Here is a 22477-nt window from a genome sequence, read left to right as displayed (position 1 = left end):
AACACAGTGGCATCCATCATTCTTAAATGGAAGATGTTTGTAACCACCAAGACTTCCTAGAGCTGGCCGCCAGGCCAAACTGAGCAATCAGGGGAGAAGGGCCTTGGTCAGGGAGGTGACCAAGAACCTGATGGTCACTCTGACATAGCTAGAGTTCCTCTGTGGAGATGGGAGAACCTTCCAGAAGGACAACCACCTCTGCAGCTCTCCACCAATCAGGCCTTTATGGTACAGTGGCAAGACGGAAGCCACTCCTCAGTAAAAAGGCACATGACAGCCCGCTTGGAGTCTGCCAAAAGGCATCTAAAGGACTCTCAGACCATGAGAAACAAGATTATCTGGTCTGATGAAACCAAGATTAAAATCTTTGGCCTGAATACCAAGCCTGTCTGGAGTCTGGAGGACACCTGGCATCATCCCTACGGTGAAGCATGGTGGTGGCAGCATCATGATGTGGGAATGTTTTTAAGAGGCAGGGACTGGGAGACTAGTCCGGATTGAGGGAAAGATGAACGGAGCAAACTACATAGAGATCCTTGATGAAAACCTGCTCCAGGGCGCTCAGGACCACGAACTGGAGCAAAGGTTTACCTTCCAACAGGACAACGACCTTAAGCACACAGCCAAGACAAAGCTGGAATGTCCTTGAGTGGCCCAGCCAGAACCCGGACTTGATCCAGATCGAACATTTCTGAAGAAACCTGAAAATAGCTGCGCAGCGACACTCCCAGTCCAAATTCTAAACCTGTTTTTGCTTTGTCATTATTGGGTATTGTGTGTAGATTGATGAGGGAAAAAACGATTTAATCCATTTTAGAATAAGGCTGTAACGTAACAAAATGTGGAAAAAGTCAAGCGGTCTGAATACTTTCCGAATGCACTGTTTTCACATATCTAGGGTTCAATCTGCATCTAGCTTACTGTACTAAACACCTACCAAATGTATGGGAATATAGGCATATAACAGGTTATACATCATATAGTAAATGTAACCTAGATATTCAGAATGTTTACATATTACATATTTAGGCAGCAAAGGATTAGCTAGCTAGGATTTATATCTTCTTCCAGATCAGATGACACCCACACACACATACATATATATATATATATACATATATATATATATATATATATATATATATATATATATTGACAAAATAACAGTGACATTGGACAAGTGGCTGCACACAGTGACAAAGGCACCAGAAGTTGACAAAGAGGGACAACTTTTACATTCCTGGAGTGTCATCTCTACATGTATGTTAGCAAACTAGACATCTAACTAGTGACTAGCCAGGGTAACTAACCTATATATACGCACTGCAGATAATGCTAGCTAGCTACTGGATGTTGAAACAGCATCTGGTCATAGCAGGAGACCCGTTCCCTTCTATGCCGACACTGGTTCAACTGGTTGTTAATTTGATCAATAAGCAGTTACACGAGCATTGTTATCTTACCTTGTCGATATCCTAGCACCCCCTGTGGATCCTTCTGGGTTTCTTTATTTTTTTTAATGAATTTACAGACGTTTTCTTTAAATATTCAGTTGGCAGCCTGTCTCCACCCTACGCCGTCCTTGAGTTTAGCGATGGCTATCGAATTGATTCTGCACACCAAAATAACTTAGCTAGCAGGGTTAGCGAGCTAGCTAAACAGCAATCTGTCACGTCAATGTTCAAAGTGTGTCCACGTTTTGAATATAAAACTCTTGAAAGTTGAACACTTTCGTGTCGCTAACGTTTTCAGATCCCGGAGGCATTGTCTGTGACATTATTTTCCGTTTCATTGCCCCAACTATGACTTTAGTAACTGTCACCTTCCATGCTGCTCTGTATCTGCTGTGACACCGCTAGCAGCAAGCTTTGCAAGGGCGAGTGCGGTGGGGTACTGGGAAGTGAAGTCATTGGGAGGTGACGGATGCTTCGATAGGTCCGTTTGAGGGGCGTTAACGTAATAAACAAAAAGCTTTTGTTGGGAATCATGAGTTTTTGTGAGTCTATGAATTTTGCAACGAAAAATGCAAATAACAAAAGAGGGCTCACATATATAGAGTTGAAAGTTAATGTTCTGTCTGCAATGTGCAACACAAAGTGCCATGTCTCTATTTTCAGAACGTGAGTTCCCCTTATAGACGATAAATTGAACAGCAGGTGTGTTAATCAATTTATCATCTATGCACACCATGTAAACTCTCCAGGACCAGGATTATAGAGCACTGTCCAATATAGAGATGAGGTTCATGCATAACATGTTTTATCCATCTTCATCTGATCCTAGTCCCTCAAATCAAAGTGTACTGGTTGAGTACACAGATGTTCAGTTATTGCAGGTGCATCGACATGCTTGTGTTGCTAGCTCCAACCGTGCAGTAAAACATAGCAATAAAAATGCACACATAATCCAGAAAATTGAAAAAACAATTATATAGGATGAGCCATGAATAAGGTATATGCATATAAAGTGGGTGAAACAGTTTGTAGACATGAATGTGACCAGTGTTCCTGACTGCTGGGCAACACCTCAGACTGGTTCTACAGCTTTTATCATTGTAGGGCAGAGAGAACAGTATCCTTAAAAAAAAAAGTCTAAACAACTCATCCCCTTCTTGTCACTAACCAATGGGAGCTCAGTAAACAACATCCTTTAGTTCACTCAAACATAGAAGAGAGTCCCATACACACACCAAAGCTCAGTCACTCTCACAGTTTAGAAGTACGGTACTGTACCCACATCCAGTTTGGTTCCTTTCAGCTGCAGGGTGGTAACGTCATGAAAGAAAATCAGACACCAGCACACTGCCGAATGCTTCCGCAGTCCATCAACAGGTGAATCTTAACATCTATTTAAGATTAATTTATTTTGACTCAGGTCTCCAACTGACATCAATGCATATTACATGTTTTACTTAAATGGAAGTTAGAATTCACTCCCAATTTCATCATTGCACTTGAACTGCATGAGCATTCAGCAGTGTACTGGTGTCTACTTTTCTTTCTCCCCTCTCGCTCACACAAATACATGCAGACACCGGTAGAACAGCCTCAAGTCAATGAACAGTCTAAATCAGACACACATCAGATTTCATAATGTTTTAGATTCATTTTGTGCAGCTGCAAAGAGAACCTAGTTTAGATCAGCAAAAAAATGCAGACATTTTGAATCAGTTGGTTTTAATACACTGTTCCTGTGCTGATCTCTGAGGAAAAGGCATGTATCAGAATTTCCAGTTTGCTACTATAACAGGAGACAAACAGGTAGACTTAAAAATTGACACTAAGAGTAAAAGTGTTGCAAGTTTGGGGTCAAACTGAAGTCAATATTTGAAAAAAGGTACTCTATTTTAAATTAATTGAATTACTTCACTTCTAATTTAACCCACCCGCAGAGTATTGTTAAGGAATGTTTGGATGGGAAAAAAACATGTTATGCACATTAAAATCTAAAATGTCCAACTCAGCAAAGAAACAATTTGGGAGTACAGGCAAAAGCCACATTACAATGAAGCTACACAGAGAGAACGGAGTGCAAGAAAGCATGTTTGCAATCAATTAGGTACACTTCAAGACTTTATAATAGACCTGGTAAATAAAACTAAAACTTCAATTCTGATGAAAGAAAATGGCTGTAAAAGTGAAAATACAACTAATAACCACACAAATATTTACAGTAAATAATAATACATTTAAAAACATTACAAGTCCAACAGCTTTATCCCCCTCTGTACTCCTTCATACAACTCTGCTTCCCAGGCATATCAGAAACTTGATGAGGCCATTTATTAGGATTAGCAGTTTTATTGACTGTGTTCAGGTGTTCTGAGTGTAGTGGTCCCCAACCCTGGTTCTGGAGAGCTGCAGAGTGTGTGAGCTTTTATTACGGCTTTGAATTGACACATGTCCTGTTCAAATTAGCAGTAAATTAAATCAACCAAGGTTGTTATAGCTGGGCTGGAACAAAACCATGCACCTCCTGTACATCCTCCAGACCAGGGTGGGTGACCGAGGGCCTTTCAGACCTTAATGTCAATCTCTGGTGAGGCTGCCCTTCTTGCCCGTCCACAGCTCTCGGAGCTCTACCTGGCAGCCAAGGTCCCTGAGGGCAGCTTTTGCCAGGTCGCCACAGTCCCGGTGGGCCGCCAGAGCCTGGGCGATGAGGGCCTCTGCTCCCATCTCCAGGATGGGCTGGTTGAAGTGAGTCATGCGCGCCACCAGGTTCCTCAGCAGCATACATCCCTGTTTCTGGGGAACACACACACAGAGAGAGACAGACAAAGAAAGAGAGAGAGATAGTATTACATAAAGATGGCAGGCTAAAGAAGGTTTGATCACCAGTTATAGCCCTATGTAGTGCCCATGGGGAACTGATTCCTTCTTGTATCCTCGTATTACCTGCACATTGACCTCATCAGGATGGGTCTTCATAGCCAGCAGAGCCGCCAGCGCACCGCCTTCCTCCATAATGACTTGGCAGTTGTTGGGTTTGCGCAGAGCAACGACAGAGAGAGCAGCACAGCCCTGCTCACACACCTAGACAGGAGAGATGGGCACAACATAAAAGCCACAAAAATTTATAACATGTTTAAACAATAAAGACTTGTGAAATAATTTGTCAAAGTCAGTCAACTGCATGAAATGAAAGGCTCACCTGAGCATTGCCCATGTGTCTGTTCATGGCGATGACGATGAGCTGTACTCCACCGGCATTTGTGACAGCATCCTTAACATCATCATTTCCTGCAATGGCCCTCAGAGCGCTGAGTACCTGCCTTGTGAGCTCCTGGAAGGGACGTGAACTAGTTAGTGAGCAATTCAGATAACCACAAGTCAAAACAATCTCATGTAATAAAAAAAGACAGAAATGTCATCTGAAGTAGCCTTTTTTGGGGGGGGGGGGGGGGGTCTCCTCTGGGATCCCCAAACGTTTACATATTTTGCTTTAACCCTGAACTAGCACACCTGGGGTGTATTCATTAGGGGTCTCCCGAGTGGCCGAGTGGCAGAATGACAGAGGCGTCATTGCAGTACCTGGTTCGAATCCAGGCTGCATCACATCCGGCTGTGATTGTACGCCACCCTGTGTGACTCCCAATTGACCCAGTGTCGTCCGGGTTAGGCCGACATTGTAAATAAGTATTTGTTCTTAACTTCCTTGTCTAGTTAAATAAATGTTCAATAACAACAAATAAAAAAATTGCACACCGTAGCAAAATATTCCACAAGGGAAAAGGTTTTGCTACGAAAACGAGTTTCTAACTGACAAATTCAGACAGGCTCCTCCCCGTTTCGTTGCTTGCTTCTATTTGGTTTCTAGTGAAAAGTAATGAAATAATTTGTCAAAAACAGTCACTTGATGACAAGTTGAATCAGGTATGCTAGTTGTGGAATAGTTCAAATACATGGAATGGCTGTGGGTCCACAAGGAGAGGTTTGAAAAAGGCTGGTCTGAGGCACTTTGTCAGCATAACTTACCTGGGACTCATAACTGTCTGCCAGCAGGGTCATCATGAACTTTAACCCTCCCAGGTCACAGATGTCCTGACAGAACTCGTTCCTCACGGCCAGGCTGGACAGAGTAGCACACAGCACACTGAGGACAGGGGTATTCTCTGGGTGTGCTGAGAGGGAGAAAAGAAACACAGAAGAGGTGATTCACCAAGAATAAAACATGTGAACCTACCATCCTGAATACTCAAAGATATCATTATCTTTCATAGTATCTTCCTTTGGACATTTCTATTACCTTTAGCAGCCTCCACAATAACTTTCAACCCATTGTGTTCCATAACAATCATCTTGGCGTGTTCGTGAGCCTGTCCAAAAGGAACTCTTATGTCATCGTCAAAGGTCATGTACCGGAGTGCATTACAGGCCTCTTTGACCAGATCGGAGCGTCCAGTGTGTCGCTTGATGGCACCGGTCAGCAACGGCAGCACTCCAGCCTTCACCAAATCCTGCCTGTTCTGCTCGTGCTTCAAACAGAAATGGCGGACCGTACGGATGGCAACTAACATCAGTGCAGGGTCTGTCTGGTACATGCCAAGGATGCTCACAAGGAGATCCTTGCCCTCTGAGTCAAGGAGGTCTGGCTGGCCATCTGTCAGAGCGGCCAGGGCAGAGAGTGCGGCCAGCAGAGCCTCCTGTTCATCCAGAGTCGTTCTACAGCAGGAGATGATTGTAGGATAGGCATCTTTCTGGGCTGCCAGGTGCCTCTGGGCGAAGCCGAGAGAACACTGCTCAGTGAAGCGTTTCAGATCTGCAGCCATACTACTGTCAGATGCTATTTGAAGGGATTCAAGGGCCTGTAAATAAAAACGGTACAGAGCTGTGGCATGATGGGTGGCATCCTGTACTTTTCTGTACTGTGAAATGTAATGCACTTGGTGATGACTTATGTTGTGTTGTCATCTGCGCAGAACATACTCCATACCAACCTGAAGGACCTCATGCTCCTCTGTTTGGTGATCACCTGCTGTCGGCACAGTTTTCACTATACAGCTGAGGTCAACCCCTGGGGAATATGGAGGAAAAACAGAGAAGGGAGATTCATTCAGGATCAGGGGGTTTATCTTATACATTGCCTATCATACGGTTGAGTTACAGTAGGCGTGCACGTTGCTCCTACAATGTCAGATTCAGATCAAATCATGTAACGTTAGTATACCTTGAGACTCAAACTGTTCTACCGCTTCTCTTAAGGCCTCCGCAGTGTCCATGTCGAAATCATCGATGTTTTCCTTGACCACCGCATCGAAGGTCTCCTGTGTGATCCTGCGACAGGCCATGTCTGCAACGCTCAGCTCAACTCGAAGAGACGAAGACCAAGACTGAAATGCAATTAAACGATTGCAAAATCAGAAAGGACCCAACATAGTCTACTCCAACATGATTATTGTTGTGGGCTGTGTGTTGCTGGTGACACAAACGTCAGATAACAACCGCCTGCTTAAAGATAGCACGCGTACTAGCTAGCTACACCCCTAGCTAGCTAGCTCAACTTAGCCATCAGCACACAAAGATAGATACCGGTATCTAGCGAACTATTTTTCAGATAGCCGAGATGCTTTAAGAAGACGTTTAGACATACGTTTCTAATGTGTTAACTTAGAATAGAATTACCGGGAACTTCACAAAATAACAGATCATGTATCACTTACCACCGCCCAGTGGCTGTGCTGCTGATAATGGGCACGTTTGAGTGGTAAGGTAACCGACTAAATAAATGTCGTGTGTGGTGGGGGTAGAACAGACATAGTCTGTCTGTCCAGAACAGACTATGGGAAGCACACAGTACTACATAGATAGAGTCATGTTTTGTTTTATGTGTAATATAAATGTCAATGTGTTTGGACCTCAGGAAGAGTAGCTGCTGCCTTGAACGGAGTCAAAAATGTGGTTTCTATATGTTTGAAACCATGCCACCCTACTTTGCTCTAGCCATTACCACGAGCCCATCCTCCCCGATTAAGGTGCCACCAACCTCTTGTGATTCCTTCGTTTGACATGGTGGGATCTTTTTTGTGTCGGTAAAATGAATGGCGGCAGAAGCACCTTTATGAGCAAGTATTGATATAATAACCATTATATTGAAGTAAACTTGGATTTTTACATTTATTTAAAATTTAACCTTTATTTAACTAGGCAAGTCAGTTAAGAACACATTGTTATTTACAATGAGGGCTTAGGAACAGTGGGTTAACTGCCTTGTTCAGGGGCAGAATGACACCATATGTTGTGTGATCATCCCACTACGACTAGGCAAACCATGCAGTTTATTAGGCTACAGATTAAATAATGAATGAAGAATTTAACAGAGTGGTGAAAGTGCAAGGTGAGCTTGATGCTTTTCCCACCACGACTTGTTGGGAAAGCATGCAGTTTATTAAGCTACAGATGAAATAAAGTTATGATGAACTAACTTCACAGGGTGCTGAAAGTGCAAGGTGATGAGCTTAATGCTTTTTTCCAATACATATTGAGGGTCTGATTCTGGTGACATGATGATCGATGCTGTTTTGACTGCTGTTTGACAAATATTCTTGCTCTTATCCATAATAATTTCATCATGGCTATACGTGCGCTCTAGCCAACAGCGCGCAGATACCGCTGTTGGCTAGCGCACACTTGCCAATACCAGAGTGGACACACTCGCTATATAATGCAAACATTTTTTTGTGAGAAAACCATCAGTAGAGTTGAAAATGCGATGGAAACCCACTTGTATGTTTTTTTTTTCGGTACATGAGAATTTAACAGCAACATGTATTTTTGTGTGTACTATGTCATCACGTACAGGATTTGATCTGCAACAGGTCAATATGATGAAAACATCTCTGGTGGGAAAATGTGCACATTGTTTTTATGCAGATTTTTTAATAATTTGCATGAAAATCTGTCACCAATTAAATGGAAACCTAGATACTAACCACGAAACAGAAAGTTTTGGTACAATTGTATTATTAGGCAACAGATTAAATAATTTATGCTGAACTTTGCAGGGTGGTGAAAGTGCAAGGGGTGATTTTGATGCTGCTTTCCAATAAATATTGAGGGTCTTATTCTGATGGCATGATGATCAATGCTTGACAAATAAAAACATGATCACTTGTATCCATAATAATCTCATCATGTAGACGAGCCTATCCGCACAGTCTACACACACTGTTGTTGGTTAGAGCGCACGTGGCAAGCCCAGAGTAGGCACATTTGCTATTTAACACAACCGTTTTTATGACAAAACCATCAGTAAATCATCAGAGTTGAAAATGTGATGGAAACCCATTTAACCCCAAAATCACATTTATTTGTATATATGTACTGTACACATGAACTGGCCCCTGTTTCAGTCGTGTATTTGGTGACTATTCCTTGTGGGTAAAAAAAAAATACAAATAATGATTGGTTGACAATAGAGCCTCCCACAACACAGGTGATGGCTGCAGGATGAAGTTGGTGAAGAAGCAACTGCAGAAACTTGCAGTCAAAATGTCATGACCTTAGATCACATTATTTTTAGTAAAGTTCATGCAGTCGACATGTAGGTGCAAGTGTCATGGGTAAGGGATCCATCTTTTGTCAAATGAATGTCCTAACCTTAACATGATGCGTAAATTCTCCTCACCTGCTATGAAAAGTCAAATCTGATGTTAATTTGACAAAAGCTGGATCCCTTTGAAAGAGAGTGACTAACGATGGTCAAAGATTTGACAAAAGTGATCCGCTCGAACGCGCCCTATGACTCAAACCCAACTGGGGAGATTACGCAAATAACGTCACAGCGTGGAAGCCGATATTGCTGGAATTGTTCAATTATAAACCTACTGATGTCTTGCCACAGTTTTCTTACATGCATACAATGCCAAAAAAGATGCACAACTGTTTCTGGGTGGTCATTACAAAAGGAGCAATTTGAGTTGATGTTTTCCTTAAACTTCTTCATATAGTGGTTGGCAGGATAATATTTATGAATAATTTTAAAGGTAACTTCCTTAATTTTGTTAACAAGTAGGTATGGGTCCTTGTGTAATTGTAATGTGATATTGTACCCCCTAGCTCGATTGTCTATTGTTTGTAATCTATGTATGCTTGTGTTCCCTCATGTGCTTTATGTATTGATTTGAAATTAATAAAAAAAAAGAAAATAAAAAAAGATATTGCTGGAATTGATTGCTACGTTATTATACTGTAAATAGTTAAACATGTACGCAAGTCCTTCAAATAAATCGTCTCGGCTAGGTTGAGCTTTCGTAAAATAAAAAGGTTCCGCATACTTTTTTTTCTAGTTCTGTTAAAATACTATTCACTGCTGGAAGTCAAAGATAATCCATACAATATACATATATTGGACTCAGGTAAACATATTTTGGCAAGCTATATCACTTTTACAAATGATAAATAAATGCATGTATTATGTTTATGCAAACGTAAATCAACTGCATGTCCCAAGATGCAAGGGATCTCCGTGATCGCTGCCATTGAAATCGCGTGGGGTCGCTTGCTCCTACGCGCAGATCCAGGATCAGCTGACAATTTCCCAACCTAACCATGGTAATCAGAAGTCAGAGAGCATAACCGATCCTAGATTAGCGCTCTGGAGCAAACTCGCTGAACAACGGCAGTGGTGCGATAGCGACTGTTGATGTTTTTGTTGTCAGTAAGATGGCGACAAGCGGAGAGGCCCCGGAATCTTGGTACCTAGCTCTGCTCGGCTTTGCGGAACATTTTCGCACCTCAAGTCCTCCGAAGATCCGTCTCTGCGTCCACTGTCTGCAGGCGGTGTTTCAGTTCAAGCCGCCGCAGAGGGTCGAGGCCCGAACTCATCTCCAGCTGGGCTCGGTACTCTACCACCACACCAAGAACACCGAACTCGCCCGAAGCCACTTGGAGAAAGCGGTAAGCATTCCCCAGAAACTCCGTGGATGTGTTTTATAGGGGAGGGAAAAGGAAGGCCGCAGCTTTGGCAAAGCTATCGGTGTGTTGTTGATCAGAAAAGTGGACGAGAGTGGTTGATTATCAGTGAGGATATTTAATTATCGCGCGTCAGCTTATAATAATTGTTGGGACATCAATCAAACAATGCAACATTGCATGTACTAAACAGATATTGAAACTAATTTTCGCATTCTGTCCCCCCCCCCATAGTGGTTCATATCACAACAAGTATCCTTTCGTGTGTGTGTGTGTGTGTGTGTGTGTGATAGAGAGAGCGCATGCATCTACCTGAACAAATGTTTACTGTCTCCATGCCCCGTACGTTTTTTTTCTTCATTGATGCTAGTGTTGTCATGCAGAAAAATAAATTTCCTTTACAAGTAATACCAGATCCCTCAGTTTGAAGATGTCAAATTCGAGGCAGCAAGTCTTCTGTCAGAACTGTATTGCCAACAGGTAAGTGTAGTATTGTTCTCATTTCCAACCTGTGGCCCACCTTCACCTTGCACTATTACCTGAATTCAATCAAATGTCAGTGTTAAACATGCCTTGCTTATCTGTTCACATGTTTATCTCAGCATTTTTGTTTGTCAACCTTTTGTAAGACAAAATATCATACTCCATTATTTTGGCTTTGGCTGTTATGTCATCATAAAATAGGCCTAATCGGTAATCCTTGCGTTGTCTTTTCCCTCATTAAGCTGCTTTTGCATGTAAGTGAACTCTGAAACAGTAAGATTAACTAGGATATGTTAGTTGTTTTAGCAAACACTTCTGATTTGTAGTGTCCTATACAGTATTGTTGTAAAAGTTCTTTATTTAAGTCAATGAACTGATGATTATCTCTGATCTGGTCTTTCTTTGAAGAATCTGGTTGATTCGGCAAAGCCCTTGCTGCGGAAGGCCATCCAGATCTCCCAGCAAACTCCCTACTGGCACTGCAGATTGCTTTTCCAGCTGGCGGTAAGTCAACCTAACAACCGGACCTGATAACCCATCTGTAAAATTACTGAAATGTAAAAGTTCAAATCAGTTCTGAAGTCGAGGTTCACAGAAATGTATTTAGCTGTTATTCACCTCAATTTACATCTATATGGGTCATTAGTTACTTGTCTTAAATAGTGGATAAAAGTTTTCTTGTCCTTTTTATTTCTTTTTCTTCAGCAACTGCACACACTGGAGAAGGATCTGGTGTCAGCTTGTGACCTCCTGGGGGTAGGGGCAGAGTATACCAGGGTAGTGGGCTCTGAATACACCAGGTAGTGTATCATGGTAGAACACAATACAAGTAAAACAGTGTAACAGTTCTAGTAATGTCTGTACTTTATCAAGGTGTTGTTTTACAGCCCTGAGGACTAGTGTTGTGGTCTGGTCAGGTAATGTTACTGATATCCTTGTTTTCTTTCTTCCTGCACAGAGCTCTCTTTCTGTTGAGTAAAGGAATGGTAAGTTGAGAAATATACTAATCATGTCAAGACATTCTCTCATGACGATGAATTAAAATCGAATAATGATAAAACTAAGTAAATTCAATATTCAATTCTGCTGAAACCACTTAGACCATTGCTGTTTTTTAATGAATGTCTTGATGGCCACCTAAAAAATGAAACAAATGCTTATTTTTGCAATGTTTACTTACTTACCTGCATTAATAGTCACTAGCGGATAGATATTATTGTAATGGAAGTTTTGAGGCATCCTAATTGAATAATTTGTAAGAAAAATATATTTTTAGGGATAGAATTGCGCCGGTTTTAAGAAGAGTGAAATGTCACCCTGTGTGTTTGTCTAAAGCTGCTGCTGATGGAGAGGAAGCTTGGGGAAGTGCATCCTCTGTTGACTCTGTGTGGGACCATCGTGGAGAACTGGCAGGGAAACCCCATCCAGAAGGAGTCTCTCAGGGTCTTCTTCCTGGTGCTGCAGGTCACACACTACCTGGACGCTGGACAGGTACAGAATCAGAATCAACTTTATACGCCAAGTACATTTACACACACCCAGAATTTGACTTGATGAAGTAGACAGAATATAGACAGGAATTTACACAATCTACATACATACAGTATTTACAGTGCCTTGCAAAAGTATTAATCCCCTTGGCTTTTTTCCTATTTTGTTGCATTACAACCTGTAATTTAAATGTATTTGGGTTTCATGTGATGGACATGCACAAAGCAGTCCAAATTGGTCAAGTGAAATAAAATATCTTGTTTCATAAAATTCAACAACAAAAAATAGGGAAAAGTGGTGCGTGCATATGTATTCACCTTCCCTTTGCTATGAAGCCCCTAAATAAGATCTGGTGCAACCAATTACCTTCAGAAGTCATATTTGTTAGATTGCACACAGGTGTACTTTATTTTAGTGTCACATGATCTGTCATGTCTCAGTATATATAAACCTGTTCTGAAAGGCCCCAGAGTCTGCAACACCACTAAGCAAAGGGCACCATGAAGACCATGGAGTTCTCCAAACAGGTCAGGGACAGAGTTGTGGAGAAGTACAGATCAGGGTTGGGTTATAAAAAAAATATCTGAAACTTTGAACATCCCACGGAGCACCATTAAATCTATTATTAAAAAATGTAAAGAATATGGCACCACAACAAACCTGCCAAGAGAGGGGTGCCAACCAAAACTCGCAGACCAGGCAAGGAGGGCATTAATCAGAGAGGCAACAAAGAGACCAAATATTACCCTGAAGGAGCTTCAAAGCTTCACAGTGGAGATTGGAGTATCTGTCCATAGGACCACTTTAAACCGTATACTCCACAGAGCTGGGCTTAATGGAAGAGTGTCCAGAAAAAAGCCACTCGGGTGGCGCAGTGGTCTAGGGCACTGCATCGCAGAGACTCTGGCTCTGTCGCAGCCGGCGGCGACCAGGAGGTCCGTGGGGACGACGCACAATTGGCCTAGTGTCGTCCGGGTTTGGGAGGGTTTGGCCGGTAGTGATATCCTTGTCTCATCGCGCACTAGCGACTCCTGTGGCGGGCCGGGCGCAGTGCACGCTAACCAGGTCGCCGGATGCACAGTGTTTCCTCCGACACATTGGTGCGGCTGGCTTCCGGGTTGGATGCGTGCTGTATTAAGAAGCAGTGCGGCTTGGTTGGGTTGTGTTTCGGAGGACGCATGGCTTTCGACCTTCGTCTCTCCCGAACCAGTACGGGAGTTGTAGCGATGAGACAAGATAGTAACTACTAACAATTGGATACCACGAAATTGGGGAGAAAATGGGGTAAAATAAAATTAAAATTAAACAATTGAAGGAATGATGGATGGCGCTAAATACAGGGAAATTCTTGAGGGAAACCTGTTTCATTCTTCCAGAGATTTGAGACTGGGACGGAGGTAAACCTTCCAGCAGGACAATGACCCTAAGCATACTGCTAAAGCAACACTCGAGTGGTTTAAATACCTTGGAATGACCTAGTCAAAGCCCAGACCTCAATCTAATTGAGAATCTGTGGGAAGACTTAAAGATTGCTGTACACCAGCGGAACCCATCCAATTTGAAGAAGTTGGAGCAGTTTTGCCTTGAAGTATGGGAAAAAAATCCCAGTGGCTAGATGTGCCAAGCTTTTAGAGACATACCCCAAGAGACTTGTAGCTCTAATTGCTGCGAAAGGTAGCTCTACAAAATATTGACTTTGGGGGGGGTGAATAGTTATGCACGCTCAAGTTTTCTGTTTTTATTTCTTATTTGTTTCACACACAAAAAATTGCATCTTCAAGGTGGTAGGCATGTTGTGTAAATCAAATGATACAACCCCCCCCCCCCCCCCCCCCTCCCAAAAAACAAATTCAATCCAGGTTGTAAGGCAACAAAATAGGAAAAATGCCAAGGGGGGTGAATACTTTCGCAAGCCACTGTAAAATATAGATACAGTAGACCTCACTCACTTAGCAGACGTGGGATAATGCCTGAGTTTTTATGAAGTCCTGATTATGTGGTCCATGGTCACAAAATAAAAAGATAAGGGGCCTGTTGTCAAAAATATACAGTTGAAGTTGGAAGTTACATACACCGTAGCCAAACAAATTTAAACTCAGTTTTTCAAAATTCCTGACATTTAATCAGAGTAAAAATTCCATGTCTTAGGTCAGTTAGGATCACCACTTTATTTATTTAAGCTTTTATTTCTTTCATCACATTCCCAGTGGGTCAGATGTTTGCATACACTCAATTAGTATTTGGTAGCTTTGCCTTTTAAATTGTTTAACTTGGGTCAAACATTTCAGGTCACCTTCCACAAGCTTCCCACTTTAAGTTGGGTGAATTTTGGCCCATTTCCTCCTGACAGAGCTGGTCTAACTGAGTCAGGTTTGTAGGCCTCCTTGCTCGCACACGCTTTTTCAGTTCTGCCCACACATTTTCTATGGGATTGAGGTCAGGACTTTGTGATGGCCACTCCAATACATTGACTTTGTTGTCCTTAAACCTTTTTGCCACAACTTTAGAAGTATGCTTGGGGTCATTGTCCATTTGTCCATTTGCGACCAAGCTTTAACTGATGTCTTGAGATGTTGCTTCAATATATCCACATTATTTTCCTCCCTCATGTGGCCATCTATTTTGGGAAGTGCACCAGTCCCTCCTGCAGCAAAGCACCCCCACAACATGGCGCTACCACCTCTGTGCTTCACGGTTGGGATGGTGTTCTTCGACTTGCAAGCCTCCCCTTTTTCCTCCAAACATAACGATGGTCATTATGGCCAAACAGTTCTATTTTTGTTTAATCAGACCAGAGGACATTTCTCCAAAAAGTATGATCTTTGTCCCCATGAACAGTTGCAAACCGTAGTCTGGCTTTTTTGTGGCGGTTTTTGAGCAGTGGCTTCTTCCTTGCTGAGCGGCCTTTCAGGTTATGTCGATATTAGACTCGTTTTACTGTGGATATAGATACTTTTGTACCTGTTTCCTCCAGCATCTTCACAAGGTGCTTTACTGTTATTCTTGGATTGATTATCACTTTTCGCACCAAAGTACATTCATCTCTACGAGACAGAACGCGTCTCCTTCCTGAGATGTATGATGACTGCGTGGTCCCATGGTGTTTATACTTGCAAACTACTATTTGTACAGATGAACATGGTACCTTCAGGCATTTTGAAATTACTCCCAAGGATAAACCAAGCTTGTGGAGGTCTTTTTTTGATTTTCCCATGATGTCAAGCAAAGAGGCACCGAGTTTGAAGGTAGGCCTTGAAATACATCCACAGGTACACCTCCAACTGACTCAAATTATGTCAATTGGCCTATCAGAAGCTTCTAAAGCCATGACATAATTTTCTGGAATTTTCCAAGCTGTTTAAAGGCACAGTCAATTTAGTGTGCCTTCTGGAATTGTGAATTATAAGTGAAATAATCTGTCTGTAAACAATTGTTGGAAAAATTACTTGTCATGCGCAAAGTAGATTTTTTTGTGGCATGGTTGAAAAACAAGTTGTAATGACTCCAACCTAAGTGTATGTAAACTTCTGACCTCAACTGTATAAAATAGGATTTAATTAACACGGCAAGATTTAGGAGCAATATGCACGCAGAGATGAAGTCATCATACAATTCCAGATGTAATCCCACTTGAAAAGGCACATAACCAATGTAATAAATATCTTTGGGCTGATAGGTGAAGAGTGTGAAGCCGTGTCTGAAGCAGCTGCAGCAGTGCATCCAGACCATCTCTACACTCCACGACGATGAGATCCTACCCAGTAACCCTGCCGACCTGTTCCACTGGCTGCCCAAGGAGCACATGTGTGTCCTTGTCTACCTGGTGGGATACAGCTACTGCAAGTGACCTTTGACCTCTATTGGTCATATTGTTCTTGTCACGACAGACTTTACTTACTTGTTTTTCTTCCACAGGTGACAGTCATGCACTCCATGCAAGCAGGCTACCTGGAGAAGGCCCAGAAATACACAGACAAAGCTCTCATGCAGCTGGAAAAGCTCAAAAGTAAGTCATTGGAATCCTCACCATAGAATTACATATAGAGGTCATTTAAAAGGATCTCTGTGATCCGCACCCTCTCTCAATCTCCCAGCGATTTTTCAGCTGTAGAAGTATTGTGGTTGTCAGTGACTTTCTGTTGCTGTTGATGCTGCTGATATTGATGTGTTTTCCAGTGCTGGACTCCAGCCCCATCCTCTCCACATTCCAAGTCATTCTGCTGGAGCACATCATCATGTGCCGACTCGTCACTGGTCACAAGGCCACGGCATTGCAAGAGGTAGGGAACATGCTTAACATACACATGAATTCATGTAAACGGATACATTTTCGTGATGCTGATGGTTTCCCTCTTCTCAGATCTCTCAGGTGTGTCAGCTGTGTGCACAGTCTCCCAGGTTATTCACCAACCATGCATCCCAGCTACACACCCTGCTAGTGAGTAGCTTTCTAGCCTTGGATTTCTATTTCTTATATCTGTACTTTGTGCAGTGGACAGGTAGTTGTTCTGTTATGATTTTCTATGTTGTACCGATCACCTCCCTCGTCACTGTTGTGGTCTGTTCCAGGGTCTCTACTGTCTCTCAGTGAACTGCATGGATAACGCTGAGGCGCAGTTCACTGCTGCCCTGCGGGTGAGTGACGTGAGTGTGTCTACTAAGATATCTATTGGCAAAATTAGTAACCTCCTTACATTGATATTTCTGGGTGTGTTAATTGAAATACATCTGTGTTTCACTCTTCCAGCTGACGACGCACCAGGAACTGTGGGCGTTCATTGTAACCAACCTGGCCAGCGTCTATATCAGGGAGGGCAACAGGGACCAGGAGGTCAGAGGGCATCTGGGGTGCATTCAGGATAGCAGGGTTGTTGTATGTGATGAATGTGAGTTCTTCACCTGACGTAATATGTCCCTGTTTCTGTTATAACAGCTTTATAACCTGTTGGAGAGGATAAATCCTGATCACAACTTCCCTGTCAGGTAAGAAAGTGTTTGTATGTTTATCTATGTATTTTTGCAATCTTGCGATTGATGTTTGATTCTAAATGGACTCCTCTACTCCTCCCGTTCCAGCTCTCATTGTCTGCGAGCAGCAGCCTTCTACATCCGTGGACTGCTCTCTTTCTTCCAGGGACGCTATAATGAGGCCAAGTAAGTTCAACCATGGCTCACCAGAAACTATTTCTTGATGTACATCTCCATTACATCACATACAAATAATATCTTCACACGTTTAGAATACCTGCTCAGTTGGAAAGAAAGCCGAAGAGCGCGGCTGTGAAACCTTAACAAAAACGTGTTAGTGACTGTGTGTCGCGTTAGGCGTTTCCTGAGGGAGACTCTGAAGATGTCCAATGCTGAAGACCTGAATCGTCTGACTGCATGCTCTCTGGTCCTACTGGGGCATATCTTCTACGTGCTGGGGAACCACCGGGTGAGATCACATCACTGGGCTCTCCAGGATCATATTGCAGTGTTTCCAAAAGCACATAATTTCTCGGAGCAATGCTAGGAGGTGTGATTGAATCTGAACCATGCATTTGGTCCTGTCTGTGTTTCCGCCAGGAGAGTAACAACATGGTGGTCCCAGCCATGCAGCTGGCCAGCAAGATCCCTGATATGTCAGTCCAGCTCTGGTCCTCGGCTCTGCTCAAGGGTAAGGCAACACCTGTCTGTGTGTGTCTGTTTTTGAGATGTACTGACTGAAATGACTGTTCTCCCTGTAGATCTGAACAAGGCATGTGGGAACACGATAGACGCCCATGAAGCAGCTCAGATGCACCAGAACTTCTCCCAGCAGCTCCTGCAGGACCACATCGCTGCCTGCAGCCTCCCTGAGCACAACCTCATCAGTGTATGATTCATCAATCACTCAATCTTTATAACCCATGCACAGCTTTCCAAAGCATAACTTCATTTGGATAAGAACTGATCAATCAGTATATCAGTTAGTCATCCATCAATATCTTTGTACTGCACCATGGTGAATATTTATAAAAATACTTTACAGACAAATGACTTTACAATTGACATTTAACAAGTAGACATTCCAGCTAGAGGAATGAGTGTGAGACAGTGAGCTGACAGACTGTGTGTTGTTGCAGTGGACGGATGGACCTCCTCCAGTGGGTCAGTTCCAGGCCCAGAATGGACCCTCTACCAGCCTGGCCAGCCTGCTCTAAGGACCACCACACCATGAGAGAGTGAGCTGGAGAGAGAAAGGAAGGGAAAGGTAGAGGGGGTAGAAGAGGGATAGAGATGTGAAGGGGCAGACTTGTATGCCGCTGATCTGCATACAGCCTGGATGCTGGTTTGTTTCAGTATTGACCCGTTTCATTGTAGTTACTATGCCAACGAGCATAGCTAACCAATGCTGAAACAATATTACATATTTTATCTAGAATTCTAAAGATCTTAACTTGTTCTTTCAACGGTAGGACTTTTTTAGTGGGAGGGTGGTGGGACACGCAAAAGGTGTTTATCTTTAGGTGGTGAGATGAGAGAGAACTGAGCTTACACCTACCTCAGAGAGACTGCCACTGGGCACTGCATTAGCAGGGCGTACACATAATGAAACTATGCACCTTTATAGAGTTGAAATGTAATATGATGAGTAGCCTGGAGTAGAAGCTAGCTTTTTGGTCTAGCTGGCGGTATGAATGGTTGACATTGAATTGCTGACAACTAAGGTACCATAGAAGGTTTTCACACACAGAGTTGTGCCCCGAACTCAAGGCAGGACAATAATCCAGTTGAAGAAAGAAGATCATCTCTGTGACACTGCAGCGACCTGGGATAGAACCTAACCATCGTTTAAAGTTCTACACTTTGTCCCCCAAGTTTCATTGTTGTCAAGCTCCTAACAACGGTCCTGGAGTGGGAAGTTAAGACATTGGATTGGGTGAATATTTTAATATCATTTTCTTTTTTAATGGCAAGTTGAATTTGGGAGGCAATGTTTGCACCCATTTTTTTTCAGTAGGCGGTAACGAAACTAAAACTACATTTTATCTAGATACAGTGCCTGTGGAAAGTATTCAGCAAACCCTTTGCTTTGAGACTTCAAATTGAGCTCAGGTGCATCCTGTTTCCATTGATTGTCCTTGGAATGTTTCATCAACTTGATTAGAGTCCACCTGTTGTAAATTCAATTGATTGGACATGATTTGGAAAGGGACACACCTGTCTATATAAGGTCCCGCAGTTGACAGTCCATGTCAGAGCAAAAACCAAGCCATGAGATCAACGAAATTGTCTGTAGAGCTCTGGAACAGGATTGTGTCGGCACAGATCTGGGGAAGGGTACCAAAAAAAAATATATGCAGCATTGAAGGTCCCCAAGAAGACAGTGGCCTCCTCCATTCTTAAATGGAAGAAGTTTGGAACCACCAAGATTCTTCCTAGAGGTGGCTGCCTGACCAAACTGAGCAATAGGGGGAGAAGGGCTTTGGTTAGGGAGGTGACCAAGAACCCAGAGTTCCTCTGTGGAGATGGGAGAACCTTCCAGAAGGACGACCATCTCTGCAGCACTCCACCAATCAGGCCTTTATGGTAGAGTGGCCAGATGGAAGCCTCTCTTCAGTAAAAGGCACATGACAGCCCGCTTGGAGTTTGCCAAAAGGCATCTAAAAGACGCACACCATGAGAAACAAGATTATCTGGTCTTATGAAACCAAGATTGAACTCTTTGGCCTGAATGCCAAGTGTCACGTCAGGATGAAACCTGGCACCATCCCTACGGTGAAACGTAGTTTTAGCATCATCGTGCTGTGGGGACGTTTTTCAGCGGCAGGGACTGGAAGACTAGTCAGGATCGAGGCAAAGATGAATGGAGCAAAATACAGAGAGACGCTTGATGAAAACCTGCTTCAGAGCGCGCAGCTCCGCCGACTGGAGTGAAGGTTCACCTTCCATCAGGACAACGACCCTAAGCACACAGCCAAAACAATGCAGGAGTGGCTTCAGGACAAGTCTGAATGTCCTTGAGTGGCCCAGCCAGAGCCCAGACTTGAACTCAATCGAATATCTCTGGAGAGACCTGAAAATAGCTGTGTAGCAATGTTCCCTATCCAGTCTGACAGAGTTTGAGAGGATCGGCAGAGAAGAATGGGAGAAACTCCCCAAATACAGGTGTGCCAAGCTTGTAGCGTCATACCCAAGAAGACTCAGGGCTGTAATCGCTGCCAAAGGTGCTTAAAAAAAAAGTTTGGGATTTGTCATTATGGGATATTGTGATGAGGGCGGCAGGGTAGCCTAGTGGTTAGAGCGTTGGGCTAGTAACCGAAAGGTTGCAAGACTGAATCTGTCGTTCTGCCCCTGAACAAGGCAGTTAACCCACAGTTAATAAGATTTCATCAATTTTAGAATAAGGCGAGTGATTAACAAACTGTGGTAAAAGTCAAGGGGTCTGAATACTTTCCGACTGCACTGTATGTTATTCCTACTCATATTTTCCCTTTTCTTCCACCCTTGGTTTATTTACCTTGTAAAGCTCCCTGTATTTTAGACATCTAAAAGGTATTGTCCCCCTGAAAACTCCCAAGTGCACCCAGAGAGAGGCAATGCAGAGTCATTTTTGAGCAACCTGTTGGTGACATGGCAGAGAACACTTGTATTATTTTACAGAACTGTTTAACGAGTAAGGGTTTGTCAACTATCAAATCTATCACCAACTTTTTCAAGAATAACACACTTCTTAATCAGTCTGTAATTATATTTGATTGTCATTGTATTGTATCACAACGCAGGCTTAGTTTAGCAGCCTTATAAACAATAATACGTTGCAAATATTTCCCTCTTTATTTTTAACAAATGAATCCATTTATTCGATTTTGTAAAGTTTGACTATTTATATACCATGTTTGACCATATTATATCGGTTTCACTATTTATTTTTGCAGGTACGTTTTTGTATAGATATGGCAGAAAATATTAATGTTTTGTGAACTTTTTCCCCAATGTGTATTTTTATGTTTCTTATGAATGATTTAAACATGTAAATACTAGGTTTGGTCAGTTGTGAAACAAAATGCTAGAGCTACGACGACTGCCTTGTGTTTTTATTTTCAAGTCTACGTTATACTACAAGGTTATAATAGGTTGGTTACCCTGTCCATTACAGTATTTTAGAATTCTGGTTTTGTGTTTTTAAATAAAAGATTTCTTTCAACACATCAAGACTTGAAAAAAAAAGAAGATAATTGTAAAAACAATATGTAGTTCTCTTTTGCATCAACTGTATTTTATGCTGAACTGAACATTCCAACTCAACACGTTATCATCTTCAACTTTGATTTGTCCAGAGCATTGATGCATAACATCTAACTGCTCTGTTTAACCCATGGACCACACACATATGTGACAAATTTGATATGTGACACTCAAAATGCTTATTTTCACGTTTATGCTTTAAAGGCACATTTTGCCCTCAATATACAGTATGTGGGAAGATGTGTGAAGACGTTTTCCCTTTGAATGAAACTTGTTGTTGGGATTATACAGTTAATGGGTGTGGGGATTGTCGCTGCATTGGATTTTTGTCATTTAGCATACGCTCTTATCCAGAGCAACTTACAGTAATGAGTGCATACATTTCTGTACTGGTCCCCTGTGGGAATCGAACCCACAACCCTGCTGTTGCAAGCGCCATGCTCTACCAAAAGGCTGATTGTGTAGTGTCTTGACCAATGTTTGAATTACACTTTGACCCAAAGGTTCCCTAAAAAAAATAGTTGTCTAGACCAATGTTAATATTCTTAACCTTTATGGAGGTTTCCATGTTAATATTCTAAATGAAATATTTCCTTGATTCCCAGTGTCCTTGATGCCTCAACGGCTTTCACAAAACACAGGTTCCTTCCCTCAGACCTTCCTGTTTTGAGAAGGAGGTTAAGGAATCAAGGACACAAATCAAGGAAAGATTCTTAAGATTTACCCCATAGTTGTTCTACCACAGGGACATTAAGGAAGTCAGTAGAGGGTTCCCCCTAACCACTGATACAGGGTCAGATATTTGAATCCCCCTAATGGTAAAGGCTAGGGATGTGGTGGCATAATCTCATCCTAGATCTGTAGTTACAGGCATATTCTAC

General features: G+C 42.5%; 3 protein-coding genes across 5 annotated transcripts in view; 1 reads left to right on the top strand and 2 right to left on the bottom strand.

Annotated features, from left to right (window-relative positions):
• Positions 1–1887, bottom strand: part of slc25a42 (solute carrier family 25 member 42) — a 29985-nt gene extending 28098 nt beyond the window's left edge. The window contains exon 1 of the mRNA XM_036986388.2: positions 1464–1887. The gene's annotated coding sequence lies outside the window, so the exon portion shown is untranslated. The remainder of the gene's footprint in view (positions 1–1463) is intronic.
• Positions 1888–3159: 1272 nt separating this feature from the next.
• On the bottom strand, positions 3160–9645 carry armc6 (armadillo repeat containing 6). 2 transcript variants are annotated; one of them, XM_036986386.2, is made up of 8 exons: positions 7483–9645; positions 6667–6829; positions 6437–6513; positions 5746–6304; positions 5475–5620; positions 4651–4782; positions 4395–4532; positions 3160–4244 (listed from the first exon to the last, which is right to left on the bottom strand). In XM_036986386.2, exons 1-8 carry the CDS (start codon positions 7582–7584, stop codon positions 4029–4031), a joined length of 1533 nt encoding a protein of 510 aa, XP_036842281.2. In that variant the 5' UTR covers positions 7585–9645; the 3' UTR covers positions 3160–4028. The 2 variants fall into 2 exon arrangements, with proteins under 2 accessions (XP_036842281.2, XP_021469645.1); XM_021613970.3 differs by having other exon boundaries at positions 7160–7492.
• Positions 9646–9945: 300 nt separating this feature from the next.
• LOC110530714 (MAU2 chromatid cohesion factor homolog) lies at positions 9946–21426 on the top strand. 2 transcript variants are annotated; one of them, XM_036986385.2, is made up of 19 exons: positions 9946–10394; positions 10644–10661; positions 10824–10889; positions 11301–11396; positions 11598–11692; positions 11851–11878; positions 12228–12383; positions 16060–16206; positions 16299–16389; positions 16560–16663; positions 16744–16821; positions 16953–17018; positions 17131–17214; positions 17317–17366; positions 17460–17537; positions 17709–17820; positions 17952–18042; positions 18113–18240; positions 18491–21426. In XM_036986385.2, the coding sequence occupies exons 1-19, from the start codon at positions 10161–10163 to the stop codon at positions 18566–18568; spliced, it is 1800 nt and encodes a 599-aa protein (XP_036842280.1). In that variant the 5' UTR covers positions 9946–10160; the 3' UTR covers positions 18569–21426. The 2 variants fall into 2 exon arrangements, with proteins under 2 accessions (XP_036842280.1, XP_036842279.1); XM_036986384.2 differs by having other exon boundaries at positions 16953–17027.
• Positions 21427–22477: the final 1051 nt, after the last annotated feature.

The sequence above is a fragment of the Oncorhynchus mykiss genome, chromosome 8 (genome assembly GCF_057628025.1).
Source record: "Oncorhynchus mykiss isolate SJ-2025 chromosome 8, ASM5762802v1, whole genome shotgun sequence".
NCBI lineage: Eukaryota > Metazoa > Chordata > Actinopteri > Salmoniformes > Salmonidae > Oncorhynchus > Oncorhynchus mykiss.
Note: the sequence above shows the minus strand (reverse complement) of the source record. Positions and strands in the feature narration are given on the sequence as shown.